A 22059-nucleotide genomic window follows, 5' to 3' on the forward strand; every position below is an offset into this window, starting at 1 on the left:
TTGGAGGCAAAGGTGGGAGTCAGCCTTTGAAGATTACCTGCAGGGTGCTATGAATTTTAAAGTTCATCATCTTCTTTAATCTTCATAGATAGTTATATTATACCCATTTTACAGATAAAAATAAGGAAATCAATTTCTTCTTCTTCTTATCTTGAAGGAGGGCTTCGAGACCCTCCTTCCCTCCCCTGCTCTCCACTTCCTCCTTTCATCAAATGTCTCTAAGCACCTACTCAGAGATGGACCAATGCTAACTTGAACCCTATGCCCCCCCCACCCCAGCTCATAGGGAGGTAGGATTCCGACACGAAAGCCAGTGCTCTACCTTCCAGAGGGACGGAGCAGGGCAGAGCCTGAGAACTTTCTAGAGTCAGAGCCCCTCCACATAGGAAGGGATGAGCTCTCTGTTCCTTGTTGCCCACAGACCTACACGGGCTCCATCCTGGTGGCCGTGAACCCCTACCAGCTGCTCTCTATCTACTCGCCAGAGCACATCCGCCAGTATACCAACAAGAAGATTGGGGAGATGCCCCCCCACATCTTTGCCATTGCTGACAATTGCTACTTCAATATGAAGCGCAACAGCCGTGACCAGTGCTGCATCATCAGGTGGGCACCCAGCACCAGCATGGAGCTCCAGGCTTAACCCTAGAACTCCTGCTCTATGCTCCTGCTAATGCCTCATAATACAGAGAATCATCTCCCCTTTCCCAGGCCTTATATCTTTATTAATGTCACCAGAGCTCATGTTAGCTTTCGATGCCAACCTTACTGCTGGTTCCTGTTAAGTTATGGTCAGTTGCAACCTCAGGCTCCTATTCTTTCTTGGGCAGAGGAAAAAAGGACAAAGCATTGCCAGAGCATCTAGTTAATGCTGTGCTGTATGGCAGTATGGATAGAGGGGAAGGAAAGTTAACTGAGCTCCTTTTACCTTCCCCAGGTTTGAAAAGTCCTTGAAAGTGAAAGTGTTTGTCGCTCAGTTGTGTCTGACTCTTTGCGACCCCATGGACTGTAGCCCACCAGGCTCCTCTGTCCGTGGAATTCTCCAGGCAAGAATACTGGAGTGGGTCACCATGCCCTCCTCCAGGGGATCTTCCCAATCCAGGGATTGAACCCAAGTCTCCAGCAATGCAGGCAGATTCTTTACCATCTGAGCCACCAGGGAAGCCCCCAAAGGTCCTTAGTTTCAGCCCGTTTTACAGATGGGGAGCTGATTGGAGGGGGCAGCAGCTGTAACAGGTCCCACCTCTGACTGTCTCCTCTGCAGTGGGGAGTCTGGGGCGGGGAAGACAGAGAGCACGAAGCTGATCCTGCAGTTCCTGGCGGCCATCAGTGGGCAGCACTCGTGGATTGAGCAGCAGGTGCTGGAAGCCACCCCCATCTTGGAAGGTAGGACTGGGGCTCTCAGGGAGGAGCTGGGTGGCTGTGGGGTGGGTGGGGTGGCTGTGGGGTGGGTGGGGTGGGGTGGGGTGGAGTTGACCTTGACTGTGACCCATGACCCGTGACCCTCTCCTACCCTTGCAGCATTTGGGAATGCTAAGACCATCCGCAACGACAACTCAAGCCGCTTCGGGAAGTACATCGACATCCACTTCAACAAGCGGGGTGCCATCGAGGGCGCCAGGATCGAGCAGTACCTGCTGGAGAAGTCACGAGTCTGTCGCCAGGTGGGCCTGAGCTCCTGCATAGGAGCCCCTGACTTGGGGTGGGGAGTGTGGGGTGCACTTTGCATAGCCTTGCTTGTCCCTGTGTTCCTGCTTGCTTGCCTCAGGGCCTGGGATCCCATCAGGAAAGCCACCCATGGGGATTTTTTCATGAAAGACACTTGGTAAAACAGTGACCTGTTTATAGTCTGCTTGATTGTCTGCAGCCTGATGGCCCTGTCCTGCTCTCCCATCCCCCAACACGTTGTGCCCATGTTTTCAGGCCCCGGATGAAAGGAATTACCACGTGTTCTACTGCATGCTAGAGGGCATGAATGAGGAGCAGAAGAAGAAGCTGGGCCTGGGCCAGGCCACAGACTATAACTACTTGGCCATGGTGAGGCCCAGGTGGGCACCCGGGGAGGTGGACACCTGTCCCAGCCCCTCCCCAGCTCCAGGCCTGGTGGGTGGGAACTTCTTTGGGGGCTTTCTTTCATCCTCTGACAGGTACCAGCCTACCATAAGACATGTTCCCCATGTGGGCACACACTTGCTTGCCCACCCATCTAGATGAATTCTCACCACAGACACTAGTAATAACGCTTCAGTTGTGTCTGACTCATTGTGACCCCATGGACTATAGCCCGCCAGGCTCCTCTGTCCATGGGATTCTCCAGGCAAGAACACTGAAGTGGGTTGGCATGCCCTCCTCTAGGGATCTTCCTGGCCCAGGGATTGAACCTGTGTCTCTTATACCTCTTGCCTTGGCAGCAGGTCCTTTACCACTAGTACCACCTGGGAAGCCCACCACAGACACACACATTCCTAAATGTGTAGGTGTCCCAGACCCAGGGACACATAGACATGCACATGCCCACGTGTATACACACCAGGCCCTGCCTGCACACGTGTGCTGTGGTACTTTAGTCTTTGAGGTCATGGAGACTGTGACGTCTGCCAGGGCCCCCCCAGGATTGTGGGGCACAGGCCGCTGTGGCTTCAGCCTTGGGTGCTAGCTGGTTGCAGGGCCCTGGTGCCAGCTTCTTGCTGGGGTCTGGCCACCAAGGATAAGTGGGCCTGAGGCCATTGCTGCTACTCAGTGCCAGTGAGGGGCCATGCACACAGTAGGCTGCCCTGGGGGAGCACCGGCTTCCTTTGCCCTGGGAGGAGCCCATGCCTGGTTGTCTAGACCCAAGCTTGGGCAGCCATGTGGACACAAATATGGGCTACAGCACATGAGGGATATCGGACAACAAAGGTGTGTGTGTGTGTGTGTGTGTTGTAGGTGTGACAGGCCTTCCTGGACATTTCCTTTAGCTGGCTGGCACACTTGGACACACACACACATGTCTCATAGGCACACGCAGTGCGGCAGACCCCTGTCTACAGTTACCACCCCACCTTCCACCCCAGGCTGCACCTGTTGAGGGGTTCAAGTCCCTGAGAGTGGGTGTCCACAGAGAGCGAGGGGCATGGTAAGACCTTGGTGCTGTGACTGCAGGGCAGGGTGGCAGTGGCAGGCCTGGCATCAGTGACCTGGCTCCTCTCACTCTTGGGAAGAAGGGGCACCCAGGCTCCCCTGATGTGGGAATGTGTTCTTGAGAAGCCCAGCCAGGAGCTTTCTAGACTTTCTGGAGGAGTCCTAGGTGAGGTCAGTGCCCAGAAACCCAGGCTGGCCCAGCCCAGGCACTGCCTCTCTGGGTCTATGGTCTCTGTGACACCCTCCTGTTCTCCCTTTTCCAACTTCCTCCCACCAGGGTAACTGCATAACCTGTGAGGGCCGCGAGGACAGCCAGGAGTATGCCAACATCCGCTCAGCCATGAAGGTGCTCATGTTCACTGACACGGAGAACTGGGAGATCTCGAAGCTTCTAGCTGCCATCCTGCACCTGGGCAACCTGCAGTATGAAGGTGAGGGACCCAGTAGCCATCTCTAGTGAAGAGGGAAGGCTAGCGAAGGAAACGCATTCACTCGTCCATCACTCCCAGGGCACTGACAGTGTGCTGCCCTGGGAGGTGGTGCCAGGCTATGGCAGGTACCAGGTCCACTCTGCTCTTGCTCTGGTGTCCAGCATGGTTCCTGGACTGAGTAAGAGCCCTAGGAAAGTTTGCTCAATGTATGAATGAATGATCTCAGATCTAAGGAGTTCAAAGTCTAATGAGTCTTGAAAGACAGAGTTATGGAGAACGGGTGCACTGAGCAGAAACAAGAGCTTGTGCAGAGGTCCTGAGGCCTGAGAGAGTAGGGCACATTTGGGGAAGGGCGGATGGTGTCAGGCACAGGGCAAGGCAGGTTCACCAGACCTGTGTCAGTAGTCCCTGATTACTCTGGGAGTCTGGAGAGGAGGTCATGGGAGGTGAGGGGGGCATGATTGCCAGGGTCTGCTTACTTGGATGTCAGGCAGGGGGCTAGATGCTGGGCATTCCTGCTTCCTGCCCTCATGGTGCCCATGGCTCATGGAGACAACATTTGTCAGACAGCTATTAGCCCAGAAAAGCATTTAATCATGGTGCTGGTGCCCTCTGTGGACAGGGCAGTCCCCCTGAGAGTGGGCAGAGCCACCCTGTCACCCTAGGCTGTCCGCCACTCCCACCTCCCTTACCTGACGCTGTGCCTGGTGCCGCTGACAGACCGCACGTTTGAAAACCTGGATGCCTGCGAGGTCCTCTTCTCACCATCCCTGGCCACAGCCGCGTCCTTGCTGGAGGTCAGTGAGAACCTGCTGTCCCTGTCTGCTGTTCTTTCTCTCAGAGGGATGGTTTTGACTTCTGGCTCAGGGAGCTGGGGCCCTCTGCTTGGAGAATCTTGGGAGTTCAACACTGAGGACCAACCAGTTGTGTGCAGGATCTGTGCCGGGCATGGAGTCCCAGAGGAGGAGTGGAGCCCTAGTACAGCTGCCCCTGGAGAGGGTGGGGGTCTGGGGACCCTGAGCAGGTCAGTCAGTCTTTTAGTGAATACATACTGTTGCTGCTGCTGCTTAGTCGCTTCAGTCATGTCTGACTCTGTGCGACCCCATAGACGGCAGCCCACCAGGCTCCGCCGTCCCTGGGATTCTCCAGACAAGAACACTGGAGTGGGTTGCCATTTCCTTCTCCGATGCATGAAAGTGAAAAGTGAAAGTGAAGTCCCTCAGTCGTGTCCAACTCTTCATGACCCCATGGACTGCAGCCTACCAGGCTCCTCTGTTCATGGGATTTTCCAGGCAAGAGTACTGGAGTGGGGTGCCATTGCCTTCTCCAAAATACATACTAGCCTCTGCCTTGAGTTGGAAAACTGGGATGAATAAAGTCAGAGTCTGAGCCAGTGGAGCCAGTGCTGGAGGGACAGGTGGCATCCTGGGGATGGGAAGGGGCTGTGGAGGAGAGAGGTATTTGGGTGGTTTTGATGACTGGGGAGGACTGGGCTGTGGGCCGTGGGGAAGGGCTTTCCCAGTGGAGGGAGTAGGCTGGGCCAGGCCTGGCTGGAAAGGGGGAGGGGTTCTAGGTGTGGCCAAGGGAGGGGCAGGCTGGCGGGGCTGAGTGAGAGCCTGGATGTCGCCCCCCCAGGTGAACCCCCCAGACCTGATGAACTGCCTGACCAGCCGCACCCTCATCACTCGCGGGGAGACGGTGTCCACTCCGCTCAGCAGGGAGCAGGCGCTGGACGTGCGAGACGCCTTCGTCAAGGTGAAGTGGCTGCCTGCTCTCCTCGCCCCACGAGAGGCTGGGCTGTTGATGGGTAGGAGCCGAGGAGGCCACAGAGCTGGAGGGAAATCAGCCTTGACCCCGCTCTGCCATTGGGTCCGGCTCCAGCCACTGGCTCTCTGGGGCCTGGACAAGAGTCTGCCTCCCCGCTGAGCCTGATGCGTCCATCCCACAAGGGGCTGGGACTTGTGTTCTTCAAGGGCCCGATCAGCTCTGGTGACCTGAGGCCTTCCATCCCTGGCCTGCTTCACGCTGAATCATATTCGCTGGTCATTCAGTCTGCTGTGCTACTCCCAGCCCTGTGGATACCCTCTCTGGTCTCTCCTTCTAAAGAAGACCCCACAGAGGGAATGGGCCAGGTGGGGAGGCCCCTCAGTCCTGCCATTTTGTCATCCATTGAGCCCCTCCCCTTTGCCAGGCCTTGTGCTGGGCCCTGGGACCCTGGAGACGGTCAGAGTTGCAGAGGAGACAGAGATGGTTGGAGGGGTGGGAGCCCAAACTTCCATGGGAGGGAAGGGGAGGTTTCTTGGTGGAGCTGATATCTCCATAGAGCTTTGAAAAACAAGCAGATGTTATTCGGGTAGGAGAGGGTGCTCTAGGCAGAGGGAACAGCTGGAATAAAGACATAGGGGTTTCCTGCAGCAGGAAGGGGCTGGAGTGAGGCCTCCGAGGCCCAGAGAAGATCTCCGTCCGTCCGGTCTCTGTGGGAAACTGTGGCTTATGCAGCTGCCTCTCCCTTCAGGGCATCTACGGGCGCCTTTTCGTGTGGATCGTGGACAAGATCAACGCAGCCATTTATAAGCCCCCTTCCCAGGAAGTGAAGAACTCTCGCCGGTCCATTGGTCTCCTGGACATTTTTGGGTTCGAGAACTTTGCAGTGAACAGGTAGCACGTGGAGCTGTGTCTTCTGGGAATTTTCTTCTAAAGTGTGGACAGATCACATCTCTCCCTTTGAACTACATTTAGCTGGTCCCAAGCACACTCTTCCAGGCTGTAGAAAAATGTGACTCCAGACATCCTGGGGGCCCTTCCCCTTCCCATCCCCTCCAGCCCCTGGGCCAGCTGAGGCCAGTGTGGTGGTGGGGCAAAGGCTCTTATTCCTGTTGTGACACTTTAGTCCCCACTGCCCATCGCTCCAGTGTCCAAGCTGCAGGATGTCTCAAAGTAAGTGAGTCTGAGACTGAGCAATGTTTGAGATGGGGGTCTTGGCCATGCTTGATGTCCCACCCCTCTTGAGGGCCATGTGAGGGACTGATGGATGGAGCTGGCCCAGGAGAATGCTGGGGCTAGAGGCAGATGGCCCGGCCCCACTTTTCAGCTATGTGACCCCTGGCGAGTCACTTCAATTCCTATAATGTTCAGATGCCTCAAAGCCCTCCCCCCACCCAAACACCCACCCTGAACACACAAAGTGCCAGTCACCTGGGAGAGCACTGAGTTGGTGGCTCAGAGATGTCACCCTCAAGCCCTGCTTGCCAGATCGTGAGCCCCCTTCCCATATCTGCTGCTGCTCTGAATCTTTGAGGCCCACCTCCCCAGTGCCTTGGCTCTTCCTCTCCTGGGTACTCTGCCAGGGGTGTGGTGCCCATCGGCCAGCCCTATCCCAGGGCCTGGGATTCACGCTGAATCATATTCGCTGGTCATTCAGTCTGCTGTGCTACTCCCAGCCCTGTGGATATCCATCCTTAACTCTCCTCTGACTCACTCAGTGACCTTTGGCGATTGCTGTGCCCTCGCTGGGCCTCCATGCCCTCTTCTGTCATGGAGGAGGTTGGACTTACAATACTTTTCTACCTTAGAGACTAAAAATCCCAGGGGCACCTTGAACACCAAGCTGGGGTCACCCTTGAGTGGCAAGGCAGGGCCTGAACACCCCTCCCCCTCCCCTGCTGCCCCCCTGTCCCCTGCCCCCTCCCTGCAGCTTTGAGCAGCTCTGCATCAACTTTGCCAATGAGCACCTGCAGCAGTTCTTCGTGCGGCACGTGTTCAAGCTGGAGCAGGAGGAGTATGACCTGGAGAGCATCGACTGGCTGCACATCGAGTTCACAGACAACCAGGATGCCCTGGACATGATCGCCAACAAACCCATGAACATCATCTCCCTCATCGATGAGGAGAGCAAGTTCCCCAAGGTGGGCCTGGGGCAGGGCAGGGCAGATGAGACTCCTTCACCCCATATGATGAAGGTCCAAGTATGCCACTGGCACAGAATAGGTGCTCCAGGCACAGAATATGTCTTGGAGTCAGGGAGGGCCTACTTGCATGATTTTAATCTTGGGAAATAGATTTTCTATACTGGGATGTACTTTCAAGGTTTTGTAATTCCAATTCACCCACTTAACAGATGGGGAAATGGAGGCCCAGAGAGCTCCTGTGTTGTGATATAAATAAAGGGAGGAAGGCTGTTGGGAAAGACAGAAGGGGGGTGAAAAGACAGAGGTCAGGAGAGGCAATAGGGCCTAGTGGAGAATGGGGCGGGGAGGAGAGGGAGAGCTTGATGGGTGCTCCTCGGTTCCCACAGGGCACGGACACCACCATGTTGCATAAGCTCAACTCCCAGCACAAGCTCAACTCGAACTACATTCCCCCCAAGAACAATCACGAGACCCAGTTTGGGATCAACCACTTTGCAGGCATCGTTTACTATGAGAGTCAAGGTATAGGAGGGCCCCCTGGGGCTGGCTGTCTCTCTCTCTCTGCCTGTGTTCCCTCCCTTCCTTCCCCATCTCCAGCCCAGGACAGACACACCAGAGTGCTGAAATACAAAGTGGAAAGGGATGTTAGAAAACACTGGGATCAGTGCCTTGTTTTTTTTAGAGTTTACAAAATTTTGGTAAAATATATGTAATATAACATTAACCATTTTAACAGTTTTTCGGTTTACAATTTAGTAGCATTAACTATATTCACGATATTGTGCAACTGTCACCACTCTCCAGTCTATCCATCATCCCAAATAGGAGCTCTGTATGCACAAAACAGTAACTCTGCATCCTCCCCTCACCCCCTAGTCCCTGATAACCTCTACTCTGCTTTCTGTCTCTATGTATCTAACTATTCAAGTACCTCATATAAGTGAAACATACAGGATTCGTCCTTTTGTGTCTGGTTTATTTCACTTAGCATAATACCCTCAAGGTTCATCTATGTTGTAGCATGTGTCAGAATTTTGTCCTTTTTATGACAATAATATTCTATGCATATACATATATATATACACACACACAGCACAGTTTATTTATCCATTCATCTGTTGATGGGCATTTGGGTTGTTTCCACCTTTTGGCTGCTGTGGATAGTGCTGCTGTGAACATGGGCATTGTTGTTCAGTCGCTAAGGTGTGTCCAACTCTTTGCGACCCCATGGACTGCAGCACGCCAGGCTTCACAGTCCTCCACTATCTCCCAAAGTTTGCTCAGATTCATGTCCATTGAGTCAGTGATGCCATCTAACCATCTCATCTTCTGCTGCCCTCTTCTCCTTTTGCCTTCAATCTTCCCCTGCATCAGTCTTTTCCAATGAGTTGACTCTTTGCATCAGGTTGCCAAAGTATTGGTGATTCAGCTTCAACATCAGTCCTTCCAGTGAATATTCAGGGTTGATGTCCCTTAGGACTGACTGGTTTGATCTCCTTATAGTCCAAGTGCACATGGGTGTAAAAGTATCTTCTTTAGTCCCTGGTTTCAGTTCTTTGTATGGGTTCAACACTCTTTTGCACATAAGGGGAAACTGAGGCTCAGAAGGACCAGTTAGTTTGTAGATCCCACAGCCTATTGGGTGCAAAGCCAGACCTAGAACCAGCACAGTTAGCCACCAAAAGTCTTTGAGCAACAAGACCGAGTTTGGTCTTTGAAGGACTTGCATCTTCTTTTCTCCTGAGAGATATAATTGGGCTCATTTTAAAGCTAAAATGAGGAAGAAGGTCAGAACATAGTTAAGTTTTTCCCTTTGGAATTCTTACATGGTCTGTCAAAAGCCTGCAGACTGCCCTTGCCAACTCCACCCCTCCCACCCTGGTGCAAAGAGCTGACCTTGAGTGGGCATCAGCTGTGGGATGTGTCTGCCCTACTGCCCTCAGTCCTGAAGGGTCCCTCCCACAGCCAAAGTCAGTGAAATTCTCAAAAAGCAAAAAGCCACGGCTTTCACACTTCCTTGCGGAACTGGTGCAGAAGGCACAGAGTGAGCCATGCAGCAGTTATGGGATCAGAGGGCTGTCAGCCCTCCTTAAAATATGAGGTGTGATATCTGACCCTCCTGTTAGAAAGTAGGAAGCCAACGTTAAGTTTGAAGGACCGTTGGGTAAACAAACGGGTCTGTTGTTTAGAGTAAGAGAGGGTGTTTTCAGTTCAGTTCAACTAACATTCATTGACCAGGCTTCATACTTCATACTGTTGCTGAGGATATGAAAATGAAAATTGAGTGAACTCTACTCACTTATAAGATTATAGAATATTATTAGTTCTGGAGGGAACAGAAGACTCATCTACTTTTATGGATTTGGAAACTGAGGCCCCGAGAGGGAAATGACTTGCCTAAGGTCACTAATCAGTTCTGAGCTACTTTTAACAATTCTGTTGGCATTTTCTGTTCACAAAGCACTGTTTTAGTTCAGCATTTTATTTAAAACATGAGTGGTTTAGGTGATCCAAAATGAAGCAAGAGCTCATGGGTACATCATGCTCATTCAAAAGATAAGGAACATAAGGCCCAGAAGGGGACGCTCTAGGGCCCCATAGTGAGTCTGTCATAGAGCTTTAATTTGTTGTTGTTGTTCAGTCACTAAGTCACGTCCAACTCTTTGCGACCCCATGGACCGCAGCACGCCAGCCTTCCCTGTCCTCTACTGTCTCCTGGAGTTTTCTCAGATTCATGTTCATTAAGTCAGTGATACTATCTAACCATCTCATCCTCTGCCACCACCACCTTCTCCTGCCTTCAATCTTTCTCAGCATCAAGGTCTTTTCCAATGAGTCTGCTCTTTGCCTCAGGTGGCCAAAGTATTGGAGCTTCAGTATTAGTCCTTTCAATGAATATTCAGGGTTGATTTTCCCTAGAATTGACTGGTTTGATCTCCTTGCAGTCCAGAGGTCTCTCAAGAGTCTTCTCCAGAACCACAATTCAAAAGCATCAATTCTTCAGTGCTCAGCCTTCTTTATGCTTTAATTAGGGCCCTACAATTCCATCCTAGCTTCAGAGCCCCCCTTCCGGTACTGAGTGCTTCTTGCAGCTCACCCTTGCCCAGATGTCAGGTGGGCAGCCCCACACTGGGTCTCTGTGCCGTCCGCCAGCCAGGGCAGCCTGAGTCCTGGGGGGAAGGGTGCTGCTTCTCTGCAGGGTTCCTCCTCCTCAGACACCCCCATCTTCTGCTCCACCCTATCAAGGACCCCCATTAGCCAGCTCCTAAATTCTCAGGCCAGGGAATGGCAGTCCTCTTTGGAGTCTGTGTGGTGCAGGGAGCCTCCCTGGACTGGTGCCTGGGCTCAGGTCTTAACTGCTGCCCGCCGCTTGCTGTGTGGTGTTGGACAGTTTGCTTAGCTTCTCTGAACATTGATTTCTTTCTTTGTCCGGCTTGGTGAAGATAATCTCCATCTGTCCCACATATACAGGGGAAGTTGTGAGCATTACAACTGTGAGGGCAATATCCAAAATCAAGGTACTTTTACTTTCATTCCTTTACTATTAGCTGGTACCAGACGAACTTCATTCTCTCCTAGGGGACCCACTTGAGGGTTTTTGACACCTTTGTTACCAACCTGGGTCCTTGGACTCTTTAATCCATAGAAATTGATAAGAAGCCAGGCAAGAAATTCAGGCAAGGCTTTACTGAGGCTTGTGCTGCAGCATGAGGGAGTGAGGGAGCTCGAACAAGAAACCGGTGCCCCTGCTGGCTCCCTGGGCAGGGGCAGGCTGCTTCCTTCAGTGAGGTGAGGGTGTGGGCGGGTTGGTGGGTCAGGCTGGAGGGGTGGCTGGTGTGGCCTGCTCACACTCTCGGTGCTGTGTGCAGGGCTCCTAGGCAGCGTGCTGCTTTTCCTCCCAGCAGCTCAGAAATGGTAGTTGGTTTGTAGCCTTTTTGTATCTTACTGTTCATAACTGCCTGAGAGTCCCTTGGACTGCAAGGAGATCAGTCCTGGGTGTTCATTGGAAGGACTGATGTTGAAGCTGAAACTTCAATACTTTGGCCACCTGATGCGAAGAGCCGACTCATTGGAAAAGACCCTGATGCTGGGAAAGACTGAGGGCAGGAGGAGAAGGGGGATGACAGAGGATGAGATGGTTAGATGGCATCACCGACTCGATGGACGTGGGTTTGGGGGGACTCCGGGAGTTGGTGATGGACAGGGAGGCCTGGCATGCTGTGGTTCATGGGGTCACAAACAGCTGGACATGACTGAGCAACTGAACTGATACATGCGCTGCAGTTATTTTTAGTCTCATAGCTTCTTTGTTTCTGTTGCTCAGGGAGAGGTTTGTCCCGGTGCAAGCACTCCAGTAAAGGATCTCACGCCCCAGACTAGGGTCCAATGCCCCAGCCTATCTCACGTTTGTTCAAAAGACTAAAGCTGGAGTTTCTGGCAGCAGGGTGGTTTGGTGGGAAAGGTAGCCCTGCTCCCTCCTGGGGACTGAGACCTCCTGCCCTTCTCTTTGTCCAGCCTGGAAGAGGGAGGTGGCGTGTGGCCGGGGAGACTGAGTTCCAGCTCTGGCTCTGCCCCTTGCTTTCTCTGTGACCTTGGGCAAGCCACTGTCCTCTCTCAGCCCCAGAGTCCCCCACTGTAAAGTGGATGTGGTTGAACTAGGGGGATTTTGAGGGTCTTCATGGACGAGGCGTGGTGGCTTTGGGAAGGGGGTGAGTCTTGTTGGGGGGAGACCGCTGGAGTTGCAGTGTGTGACTGCTCTGTGGTGCTGCCCAGGCTTCCTGGAGAAGAACCGGGACACCCTGCATGGAGACATCATCCAGCTGGTGCACTCCTCCAGGAACAAGTTCATCAAGCAGATCTTCCAGGCTGATGTCGCCATGGTAACGTGGGGGTGTGGCTTTCATTGGGCAGGCAGGGCCCCCAGAAGCCAGGCCTGTGTCTAGGCGTCCCCTTGTCTAATGGCTTCAGCTGAGCTCCTCTGGCCACACAGTGAGGGCAATGCTTTGCTGTAGTTCCAGGAGGGGCTGGAGGGCCTCCAAGATCCTCCTATCTGGTCCTCTTATACTAATTAGGGGGTGTGGATGGGGTGTAAGGCCCAGAGAAGGATCACATGAGATGTTGCAGAGCAGAGCCTGGTCAGGACTCAGTTTTGGAGTCCCCTCCCTGACCTTCTAGTCATTAACGGAGTATGGGTGAAGGGGGGACATCCAGCCTTGAGGATGTGGATGGGTGTCGGGGTGTTGAGAGAAACGGGCACAAAAGTCTATTTGCACCAGCCCTGGACCCCACACAGGGGATGGAGAATTTCCCACCCTTGGCATTTGCTTTGTCCCTGGAGTGGTAGTCTGGTGGATTACCTGCTGGATTGTATGCCTTTTTGTTCTGTATTTTCCTCCTGTCCCATGGTCTCCTGGAGAGTGTAGGAGGGACTCCCGGGAGGGCAGAGCTATGGCCCCCTCCGTGCCTGTCCAGCTGCCTGTGTTGCCTCCCCGAAGCCCCACTGCCCCAAGGGTCATCCTCTCTCCCTGGTGGATTTTGCCCTCGTCTTTTGACCCACCACGTTCTCCTTGCTCCCCACCCCATCTCGCCGCCACCGTGCGCTCTGGTTCCTGTTGTAGTTTCTCTGTGGTTATTCATCGGGCACTCTCCGCCACTCAGCAGCTTCTGCGAAGGTAAAAGACCCCAGCGGGGAACGGAGGATGGCGTGAGAGGCCTCAGCGGCCCTTAGGACTGGGCTGTGTCCTTGGCCACCGTGGCACTGAGGCTTGGGGCAAGGGCTATTTTTGTTGTCGTTGTTTGGTTTTCATTTATTTTTGTGGAGTGTGTGTTTTTGTGGAGTGGTTTGTGGAGTGGTTTGATCTTTGTTTGTTGAGTTGTGTGGACTGCAGGCATCTCAGTTTCTTAAAGGAGGAAACTGAGTCCTAGAGAAAGAGATGAGACTTGCCCAGTGTACCGGAGCCCGGGCTGGGCCCCAGAACCTTGTCTACCAAGATCTCTGCTCCCTGAGTCTCTGGAGGTATCAAGGCCTGCTCCTCCCATCAGGCCCTGTGAAGGGTTTCTACATCTGAGACTCAGAGCCTCTGATTAACCTTGTGAAGCAGGAGGGGCAGGTGGTGGTTTCTGCATTTTGCAGACGGGGACTGAAGCTCAGAGGTGGTGTGTGGTTCACTCCAAGTCACAGCATCTGAGGGAGCTGGGACTGGACACCACCCCCTACCCCGGTCCTCCTTAGGTCCTGGACAGCATTCTTGGTGTGTCTTGACAACCAGCTCCAGGTTGTGCGTAACTCCCAAGGTGCTTTGGGCTCCAGAGATGCAGGGTGACCTTAGCAGCAGCATAGCTCTGACCTCTTCTCTACCTTCAATTTCCTCTCTGCTTAGGTCTGACATCCTCTCACGTTCAGTCTTAATGTTGAATCCCCCTTCCTTCCTGTGTGTCTGGCATCCCCCTGTTGTCTTGTGCCTGGCTGAGTCCTGGCACAATTCACAAAGCCACAGCTGCACAGCAGGGCTGCTGGCACGTCATGTCTGGATAGAGGTTCTCTGCTATGGGTCGGCTCCAGGCCAACACTGCGGCCCAGCTGGCTGATGGGAGGAACATAGGGCCACTACCAGGGAGGGTGCAGGTGCCTGAAGCTCCAGTACCAGTAGTCCCCACCCCGAAGCCCACACACTGCAGGTCACAGAGTTAGTGAGACAGGAATGACTCTGGGTTCTCTCCCAAGTCTTTCCTCTTGTAGACCCAGGTGCCCTGCCAAGCCCATGCATTCCTGGGCAGTTTTCAAAGACCACTGAACCCACTTGTCCTCCTACCTCTCTTTCCAAGCGCCTGGAGGCTGTGGGGACCTCCCTGTGAAGTTTCCTGTTCTGAGTCTCCTTCCCCTGGACTCTGGGAACCTACTTGCATAGGAACCGTGGAGAGGTTCCAGCATGAGACTGGGGCGGAGGGGATGGTGTCCAGAAACACCCACCTCCAAGGGATTTTTTGGGGCACAGGATTAGAACATGGCAGGGACCAATTTGATAACAATCACTTTTGTTCTTCTGGGCCAGCCTGTGAGCTATACACACATTTCTCATCTCATTCATTCCCCATAGCTCACTCATGAGTAACTACTGTTGTCCCCGCTTTACAAAGAGGCCAAGGTACTTGTTTGAGATCATACAGCTGGTGACACACAGGGATTTGATCCAGGTTTGGTGGCTCAGATGCTAAAGAATCCTCCTGCCAATGTGGGAGATGCGGGTTTGGTCCCTGGGTCAGGAAGATCCCCTGGAGGAGGAAATGGAAACCCCCTCCAGTATTCTTGCCTGGGAAATCCCACAGACAGAGGATCCTGGCAGGCTACTGTCTATGGGATCACAAAGAGTCGGACACAACTGAGCGACTGACACTTTTCTATCTCAGAGAGGTGCAGGGACTTGGCCAAGGTCATGGACAAGTGAAGGCTAAAGTGAGGCTTTTGAGTCCCTGCTCCTTTTCACTGTACCATGCTGACTGTGAGAGTGTTGTCTTAAGAAAATGCTTTTTTCTGTTGGAAAAATGATAGCTCTGTTAAAAGAACAAGGAGATTGGCTTGGTGAAGTGTGGATGCTGAATCAAATTTTACTGGATGACAGTATACTGGTTGTCGTGTTCTCCTTAGGGTAGGGGTCCACATCCTTTGAGTGATAAGACCCATGTCCTGTGCATGTCCCAATGCCTGAATTCTGCCTTTTGACTCTTGTGTCTGCCTCTTGGGGTGCCCCAGGAAGCCCCACCCCAATAATTACTGCTGGTAGGGAGCAGTAAGCCAAAAGCATGGTGCTTCTTCCACGGCATGGAAGAAGCCCCCAGTCAAGGCACATGTCCCCACGGAGCTGAGTCCACAGGAGGCTTGTTCACTCTTCACGCAGGGGGCATCTCCTGCCACTGACCTCCTAGCTCCAATCTCATTACATTCAGGTACCTGCCCCTCACATCCTCTCCATGGAATCATTTAACACAGATCTTTTGATTTCTCACTTCTGCCTTTACCCCATCCTTAAATATCTGCAGATTATCCCAGAAAACAACAAATGTTGGAAAAGATGACCTTTCCCCCCAATGAAATAGAACCAAATCAGAAACCAGGTGGCCACAGAAGTGAAAGCAGACCCTGGGCTCATAGCCCCCACCTACTCCTTCCTTCCTTCCATCAGAAATACCTATTGAGTGCCTGTCATATGCCAGATATTGTCCTGTGTCCTGGGGATACAGTAGTGAACAAAACTGAAAAAATCCTCTGTTGTCATGGGACTTACCCTCTAGCAGAAAGGGGAAGTCGTTAATAAGCAAATAAGCAAATTATCATAAGTCAGATGGTGATATATGAGATGGGAAAAATGGAGAGAGGAGAGCCAGTGGTGGGTTTTGCAGTTGTGAAGAGGGATCAGGAAAGGCCTTACGGAGAGGTTGGTGAGGAGGTGAGGAAGCCGACCACGTGCATTCTGGAGGAAAAGCAGCACAGGGAGAGGGAACAGGGAACAGCAAGTACAAAGCCCCAAGGTGCTTTATAAGCCCCAACCTGCCTGGTGCATCGTAGGAAGAGCACGGAGGCAGGAGTGGCTGGAAGGGAGGGAGTGAGGTGGTGGAGAGGCTGGAGGTAACTGGGACCAGATCCTGTGGGACAGTGCTGGTTCTTACAAAGGACCTTGGTATTCATGCTGAGGGAACTGGAAAGCCATTGAGGGTTTTGAGTCAGTTGGGAGAGGGGAGACATGACTGGATTGCTGTTTGAACAGCCTCATTCAGGCTGCTGTGTTGATAGTGGGGTAGAGGTCAGTGTGAGGGACAGAAGCAGGGAGACCAGTTTGGAGGTTATTGCAACAGCAAGACAGCCATGCAGACAGCCTGGACCAGGCTGATGGTGGAGGAAGTGGTTAAGAGGGTCAGATTCTGGATCCGTTTTGGAGGTAAAGTCAATAAGATTTGCTGCATATTGGATATGAGAGAGGAGGGGTTGGGGATGGCCCCTAGATCTGTAGCCTGAGCAGCTAGACAATTTCTAGGAGCCCTTGAATGTGAGCACCCAGTTCAGCACCATTTCAGTTCAGCAAAGTGTTGTTGACTGTTGCTGTGTACTACCTGGGGCACGGTAGTAAGCAAGGCAAACCCGCCAGTCCTCTCAGGGCTCATAGCTCAGTGGCAAAGACAGAAAGGAGTGGTTCCAGTGTGCTGATCACAACCAGAGAAGGATGTGCCCTATGTGTGCATGTTGTTTGTACTTGTTGTACGTGTGCTCGTGCTTTGTGTGTTGTGTATATGTGTTGTGCATGCCCGTGTGTGTATGTATGTGTCTCTGTGTGTTGTCTAGGTGTGGTATGTGTGCTGTATGTGGTGTTTATCTGTGGTGTGTATGTGTGTGTATGCATATGTATGATGTGTGCGTGTATGTGTGTACCTTTGTGTGTTTTGTGTCTATGTATATGTACTGTGTGTGCTATGGGTCTGTTGTGTTTGTGCTCCGTGTGCGCACACAGGTGCTTATGGCAAGGCCTCTAATGGAGGCTGGATACAGCCTAATCTGGACAGCTTCCCCCCTACTTGTGGGGGTCACCTGATGCTGCTGCTGGGTTAGGTGCTAGGGCAGATGTGGGGGTCACAGACTTGACATTCACCCAACCCCCGTGCAAAATAGTCTCCAGCTTCTCTTCAGAGAATCCTAATTCTAGATACCACTATAATGGAAAACACAGCAAATTTCAGAATAACAAGGATTTGCTATTTCTTGACAAGTTTCATTTCAGTCCCGGGGCATACGGTCTCACTCTAGCATGGGTTAAGTTCCTCTCACTCACCCGACACACTTCACACATTGACATCTGTATCCCCAGTGTTTGGTGCTACAGGAGATCAGATACAATAACTCATTTAAAGTAGAAAATCTTAAAGTCACAATCAAATTCACTTATAAAAAACTTCTCATCCAAAAGAAATTGCCAGGAAAACAGTAACGTCAAAATGCTTTGGAATCGAATCTGGTCTCTATGTTCAGTTTCTGGGTCTGAGATGTTCTGCTGTTTGTCTGCTGGCTGTTTGTTGCTCAGGTTCTCCCCTAGGACCCCACCCCATTTCACAGTGTTCTGAGAGGGGGACCCCAACAGGGCAGGAGGTGCAGGGGGTCGCTGGCCAGTTCCTGCAGATAGCGGCTGGTGGAGCATGGGGCCCTTGGGCCTTAGTGCTGGATGGCAGCCAAAGGCGCCTTCTTAGGAGGCTTATGTGCGTCTGCCCCGCCCGCCTGCTGCTGACCTGCTAATCCTACAGGGAGGGCAGAGGTTGCGGGCAGCACTCCTGCCTTGCTGGGTGGCTGTTGACTGAGGCAGACTCACAGCCCGCTCAGCTAGATACATGGCACTATCCTGTCTCAGAAACTGAGGCCCAGTGCTGCTTAGTGACCTGCCTAGATTCACAGGGCTCAGGGTGGTGAGCTAGGGTTTGAATTTAGGTCTGTCTAATCTGCCTCTAGAGGTGACCCCATTGTCCAGAGATCTGGCCACTCATTTCTATGGCAAAGGGAGGACGGAGACTAGACAGGGGCTGCATGTGTCTTGCCCGGAGTCATTTAGCACCCAGAGTAGGACCCCAGGGCTCCTCACTCTCTGTTCAGTGCTTCTGGACCCAGGATCAGGGAGGCTTCCCAGATGGGGGTGTGTTTGAGGGGGTGGTGTCTAAGTTCCAGCCCAGCCCAGGCAGTCATAGGAAAACCTATGTGTCCGGTCAGCCTGCTTCCCTGGGAGGCTCTCCCTCCGGCCCTGACCGTGACCTCCTCTCCTGCTTCCCTTCTGGAGGGCCGGAGGGGCGAGGGTCAGCCCCTCCCATTGCTGTGGTCCATCCCCCCAGGGCGCCGAGACCAGGAAGCGCTCGCCCACACTCAGCAGCCAGTTTAAGCGGTCGCTGGAGCTGCTGATGCGGACCCTGGGTGCCTGCCAGCCTTTCTTCGTGCGCTGCATAAAGCCCAATGAGTTCAAGAAGCCCATGGTGAGCAGCCCTGGCAGGGATGGGGGGTGGGGGTAGACAGCTGGAAACAGCCTGAGGGATGGGAGGGGCCGGGCCAAGGGAGCAGGGTGGACTGAGCCTTGGGAGACTTTGTCCCCTGAGGGGAATGGTAGGGCCCCTGAGGGGCTTACAGAACTAAGTTCCTCTTTACCGGATGCAGCCCAGTTCCCTGAAAAGAGCCTGGACTCTGTAGTAGTGGGCTAAATGCAGATTCAAATCCTGACTCCACCACCTTCCCGTGGGGTGACTGTAGAGGAGTCACTTCTTTCTCTCATACCTCAGTTACCTCTCAGATGGAAACAGGACTGATTGTACCCACCTCCTGGGAGTATTCTGTTCAGTGACGCATGCAAACTTCCTGGCGCCTAGGAAGGAACTCAGTAAATGATTCTTGCTGTGGTCCCCTCTTTGAAAGTCCCCTCTCCTTTGCTTCTGCCAATGATTACCTCCTTCTGGAAGCCTTCCTGGATTCCTCTGACTGGTTGGGAATATTTTCATTTCTGACTTTTCTGGATAACATCTGTTGAGCCCTTTCTGTGTGCCCAGAACAGATTAGATTGTCTTTCCACAGTCTCATTCAACTTTCCCAATAGCCAGTGAGGGAGGGGACTTTATGGCCCCATATTCGAGATTTGGTGGGTTTCCCTGGTGGCTCAGATGGTAAAGAATCCACCTGCAATGCAGGAGACCTGGGTTTGATCTGGGTTGAGAAGATCCCCTGGAGGAGGGCATAGCAACCCACACCAGTATGCTTGCCTGGAGAATCCCCATGGACCCAGGATCCTGGCGGGCTACAGTCCATGGGGTTGCAAAGAGTCAGACACAACTGAGCGACTAAGCACACATTTGAGATATGGGACGGGAAGCTCAAGGAGGTTGGGGACTAGAGGTTGCAGAGCCAGGAGCCTGGACTGCCCCTTGCTAGGAGCGCTCTCCTTCCACAGCTCTGGGAGGTATTGTTTACCACTAGACACTTCCCAGAGATAGGAGGGGAGGCCCAGGGGAAGTTGGGGTCTGCAGAGGGACGGAAGGCGGGAGGCCAGCACTGGTCCAGGGAAAGTGCCTGTACGGAGAGGAAACAGGTGGCGGAAGTCAGCCTTCCGCCTGCTGGCCCTGTCCCCTGTCCCCTGCCTGGAAACATTCCCCAGAGTGGGCTTGCCAGTCCCTCTAGGGCTCAGGGTCCGGTCTGCAGGGGTGTGAGAATCAGAGGGCTCCAGCAAACTGCCCTCTAATGTAGGAGGTCTAGGGGATTGAGGCCACGGCCCTACAGTTGGGCACCATCTCTCCTGCTCTCAGATGCCTCTCGAAACTTCTTTGCGGCCAGACCTCAGCATCTGTGTCCTGGACCTTTGCTACAAGACCTCCTTCCTGAATCTCCTGCCTCCCAACCCCTCACTCCCATTTCCCTCCCCTCTTCAGGGAGAGACATGGGTCTCGAACACAAATCTGACCCAGTCACATCCTGCAACGTTTCTAGCTTGGCCTCTGAGGCCCTTTCCAGCCTCTCCACCAACCCAGTGGCCATTACAAAAATGACTTTGTGCCAGTTAGAAAAATGCGTCTCTTCCTTCCCTGATAACTCAATTGGTAAAGAATCTGCCTGCAATGCGGGATACCCCAGTTTGATTCCTGGGTCGGGAAGATCTGCTGGAGAAGGGGTAGGCTACCCACTCTAGTATTCTTGGGTTTCCCTTGTGGCTCAGCTGGTAAAGAATCTGCCTGCAATGTGGGAGACCTGGCTTCTATCCCTGGATTGAGAAGATCCCCTGGACAAGAGAAAGGCTACCCACTCCAGTATTCTGGCCTGGAGAATTCCCTGGACTGTATAGTCCATGGGGTCGCAAAGAGTCAGACATGAGTGAGCGACTTTCACTTTTCCTTAATGAAGGTTAAGGTTTCCTTAATGAAGACAGCCAGAAAGTTGTCTGAAAAACTATAAAATGGCTATAATATGAAGGGTGCCTCCTGGGGGTGTACAAGGGATCCACCACCTGCACAACCATGATCTTGGCCTGGCTTAGCCTCTTCCATCCCCATAAAATCCCCCAACATGTCCTGCGCATTCAGGCTTCCTCACCTTTGCATGTGCTTGCCACTCCAGCACTCTCTCTCCTGTCACGATTGTTGTTGTTCAGTTGCTCAGCTGTGTCCAACTCTTTGTGACCCTGGACTGCAGCATGCCAGGCTTCCCTGTCCTTCACCGTCTGCTGGAGTTTGCTCAAACTCATGTCCATTGAATCAGTGATGTCATCCAGCCATCTTGTCCTCTGTCGTCCCCTTCTCCTCCTGCCTTCAGTCTTTCCCAACATCAGGGTCTTTTCCAATGAGTTGACTCTTTGCATCAGATGGCCAAAGTATTGGAGCTTCAGCTTCAGTACCAGTCCTTCCAGTGAATATTCAGGGTTGATTTCCTTTAGGACTGACTGATTTGATCTCCTTGCTGTCCAAGGGACTCTCAAGAGTTTTATCCAGTTCAAAAGCATCAATTCTTCAGCGTTCAGCCTTCTTTATGGTTCAACTCTCACACCCATACATGACTACTGGAAAAACCGTAGCTTCAACTACGCGGACCTTTGTCGGGAGAGTTAGAACAAAGCTAAACTTCTCTTCCCTGAAGCCCCTTGAGATGTCCCAAGGGGAATTAATCTGTCTCTCCTCTGTGCCCTCAAAGCGCTCAGCTCATCCCTCGTGAGGGAGGGTCTCATTCTGTGCTGCTCGGTGGGTTTGGACTGCAGATCCGGGTCTGGTCCCGCCTTTGCTCCTCATGCGCTGTGTGACCTTGGCCTCTCAGGACCTCTTTCTGGGGCCAGGAAAACACAGAGCAGGGCTTGTCTCCCAGCGCGAGCCTTCAGCACTGATGCCCTTGGCTCCTTGCCCGACAGCTGTTCGACCGGCACCTGTGTGTGCGCCAGCTGCGGTACTCGGGCATGATGGAGACCATCCGCATCCGCCGAGCTGGCTACCCCATCCGCTACAGCTTCGTGGAGTTTGTGGAACGGTACCGAGTGTTGCTGCCTGGCGTGAAGCCGGCCTACAAGCAGGTGTGCAGGCCAGGGGCAGAGGTGGTGGGAGGGAGGGTACCAGCCCTGGGCTGGGCAAAAGTCTCATTTTTCTCACTGGAACAGTGTGCTGGGCATAACATCAACTTGGCCACCTCAGGTGTGGCTGGGAAAATTGGGGTCAGGCAGTGGAGTGCATCTGAGAGCTTCCATTGCCATGCACACCTGGTGTGGACTCAACGCATGTGCTGAGTGGGCCCTGGCTGTAGGTGAGGGTTTGACAATCTTCAGACGGAGCTGAGGAGAAGAGTGAGGGTCAGAGAAGGCGGGGCCCGGCTGGAGGCACAGCGTCAGGGGCAGAGCTGGAGCAAGATCTCTGTCCCCCAGCCTTGGGAGGGATAACAGGTGGCCTGTCCCACTGGTGGGACCACCCAAGCTCTTGTGCACTGCCACCCCCCACCCCGCCCCACCCAGGACGACCTTCGGGGGACATGTCAGCGCATGGCTGAGGCTGTGCTGGGCACCCACGACGACTGGCAGATTGGCAACACCAAGATTTTTCTGAAGGTGAGCATGGCCTCTGAC

The 22059-nt window shown here is 53.2% G+C and overlaps 1 protein-coding gene across 5 annotated transcripts in view; it reads left to right on the plus strand.

Moving 5' to 3' along the window:
* The window catches only part of MYO7A (myosin VIIA), a 98518-nt gene that overhangs the window by 19807 nt on the left and 56652 nt on the right, over nucleotides 1-22059 (plus strand). For all 5 annotated transcript variants that reach the window (XR_014069158.1, XM_081543180.1, XM_081543181.1 and 2 more), the window contains 14 exons: nucleotides 422-606; nucleotides 1265-1386; nucleotides 1522-1664; nucleotides 1924-2037; nucleotides 3398-3551; nucleotides 4272-4348; nucleotides 5187-5306; nucleotides 6067-6209; nucleotides 7246-7456; nucleotides 7846-7981; nucleotides 12233-12339; nucleotides 18320-18457; nucleotides 21358-21516; nucleotides 21949-22041. Coding sequence is in view for 4 of the 5 variants with exons in the window: in XM_081543180.1 (XP_081399306.1) it covers nucleotides 422-606; nucleotides 1265-1386; nucleotides 1522-1664; nucleotides 1924-2037; nucleotides 3398-3551; nucleotides 4272-4348; nucleotides 5187-5306; nucleotides 6067-6209; nucleotides 7246-7456; nucleotides 7846-7981; nucleotides 12233-12339; nucleotides 18320-18457; nucleotides 21358-21516; nucleotides 21949-22041 (1902 nt within the window). In the remaining variant the exon portion in view is untranslated. The remainder of the gene's footprint in view (nucleotides 1-421; nucleotides 607-1264; nucleotides 1387-1521; nucleotides 1665-1923; nucleotides 2038-3397; nucleotides 3552-4271; nucleotides 4349-5186; nucleotides 5307-6066; nucleotides 6210-7245; nucleotides 7457-7845; nucleotides 7982-12232; nucleotides 12340-18319; nucleotides 18458-21357; nucleotides 21517-21948; nucleotides 22042-22059) is intronic.

This window comes from Giraffa tippelskirchi, chromosome 11, assembly GCF_054371585.1.
Source record: "Giraffa tippelskirchi isolate mGirTip1 chromosome 11, T2T-mGirTip1v1.2.pri, whole genome shotgun sequence".
In the NCBI taxonomy this organism is placed as follows: domain Eukaryota; kingdom Metazoa; phylum Chordata; class Mammalia; order Artiodactyla; family Giraffidae; genus Giraffa; species Giraffa tippelskirchi.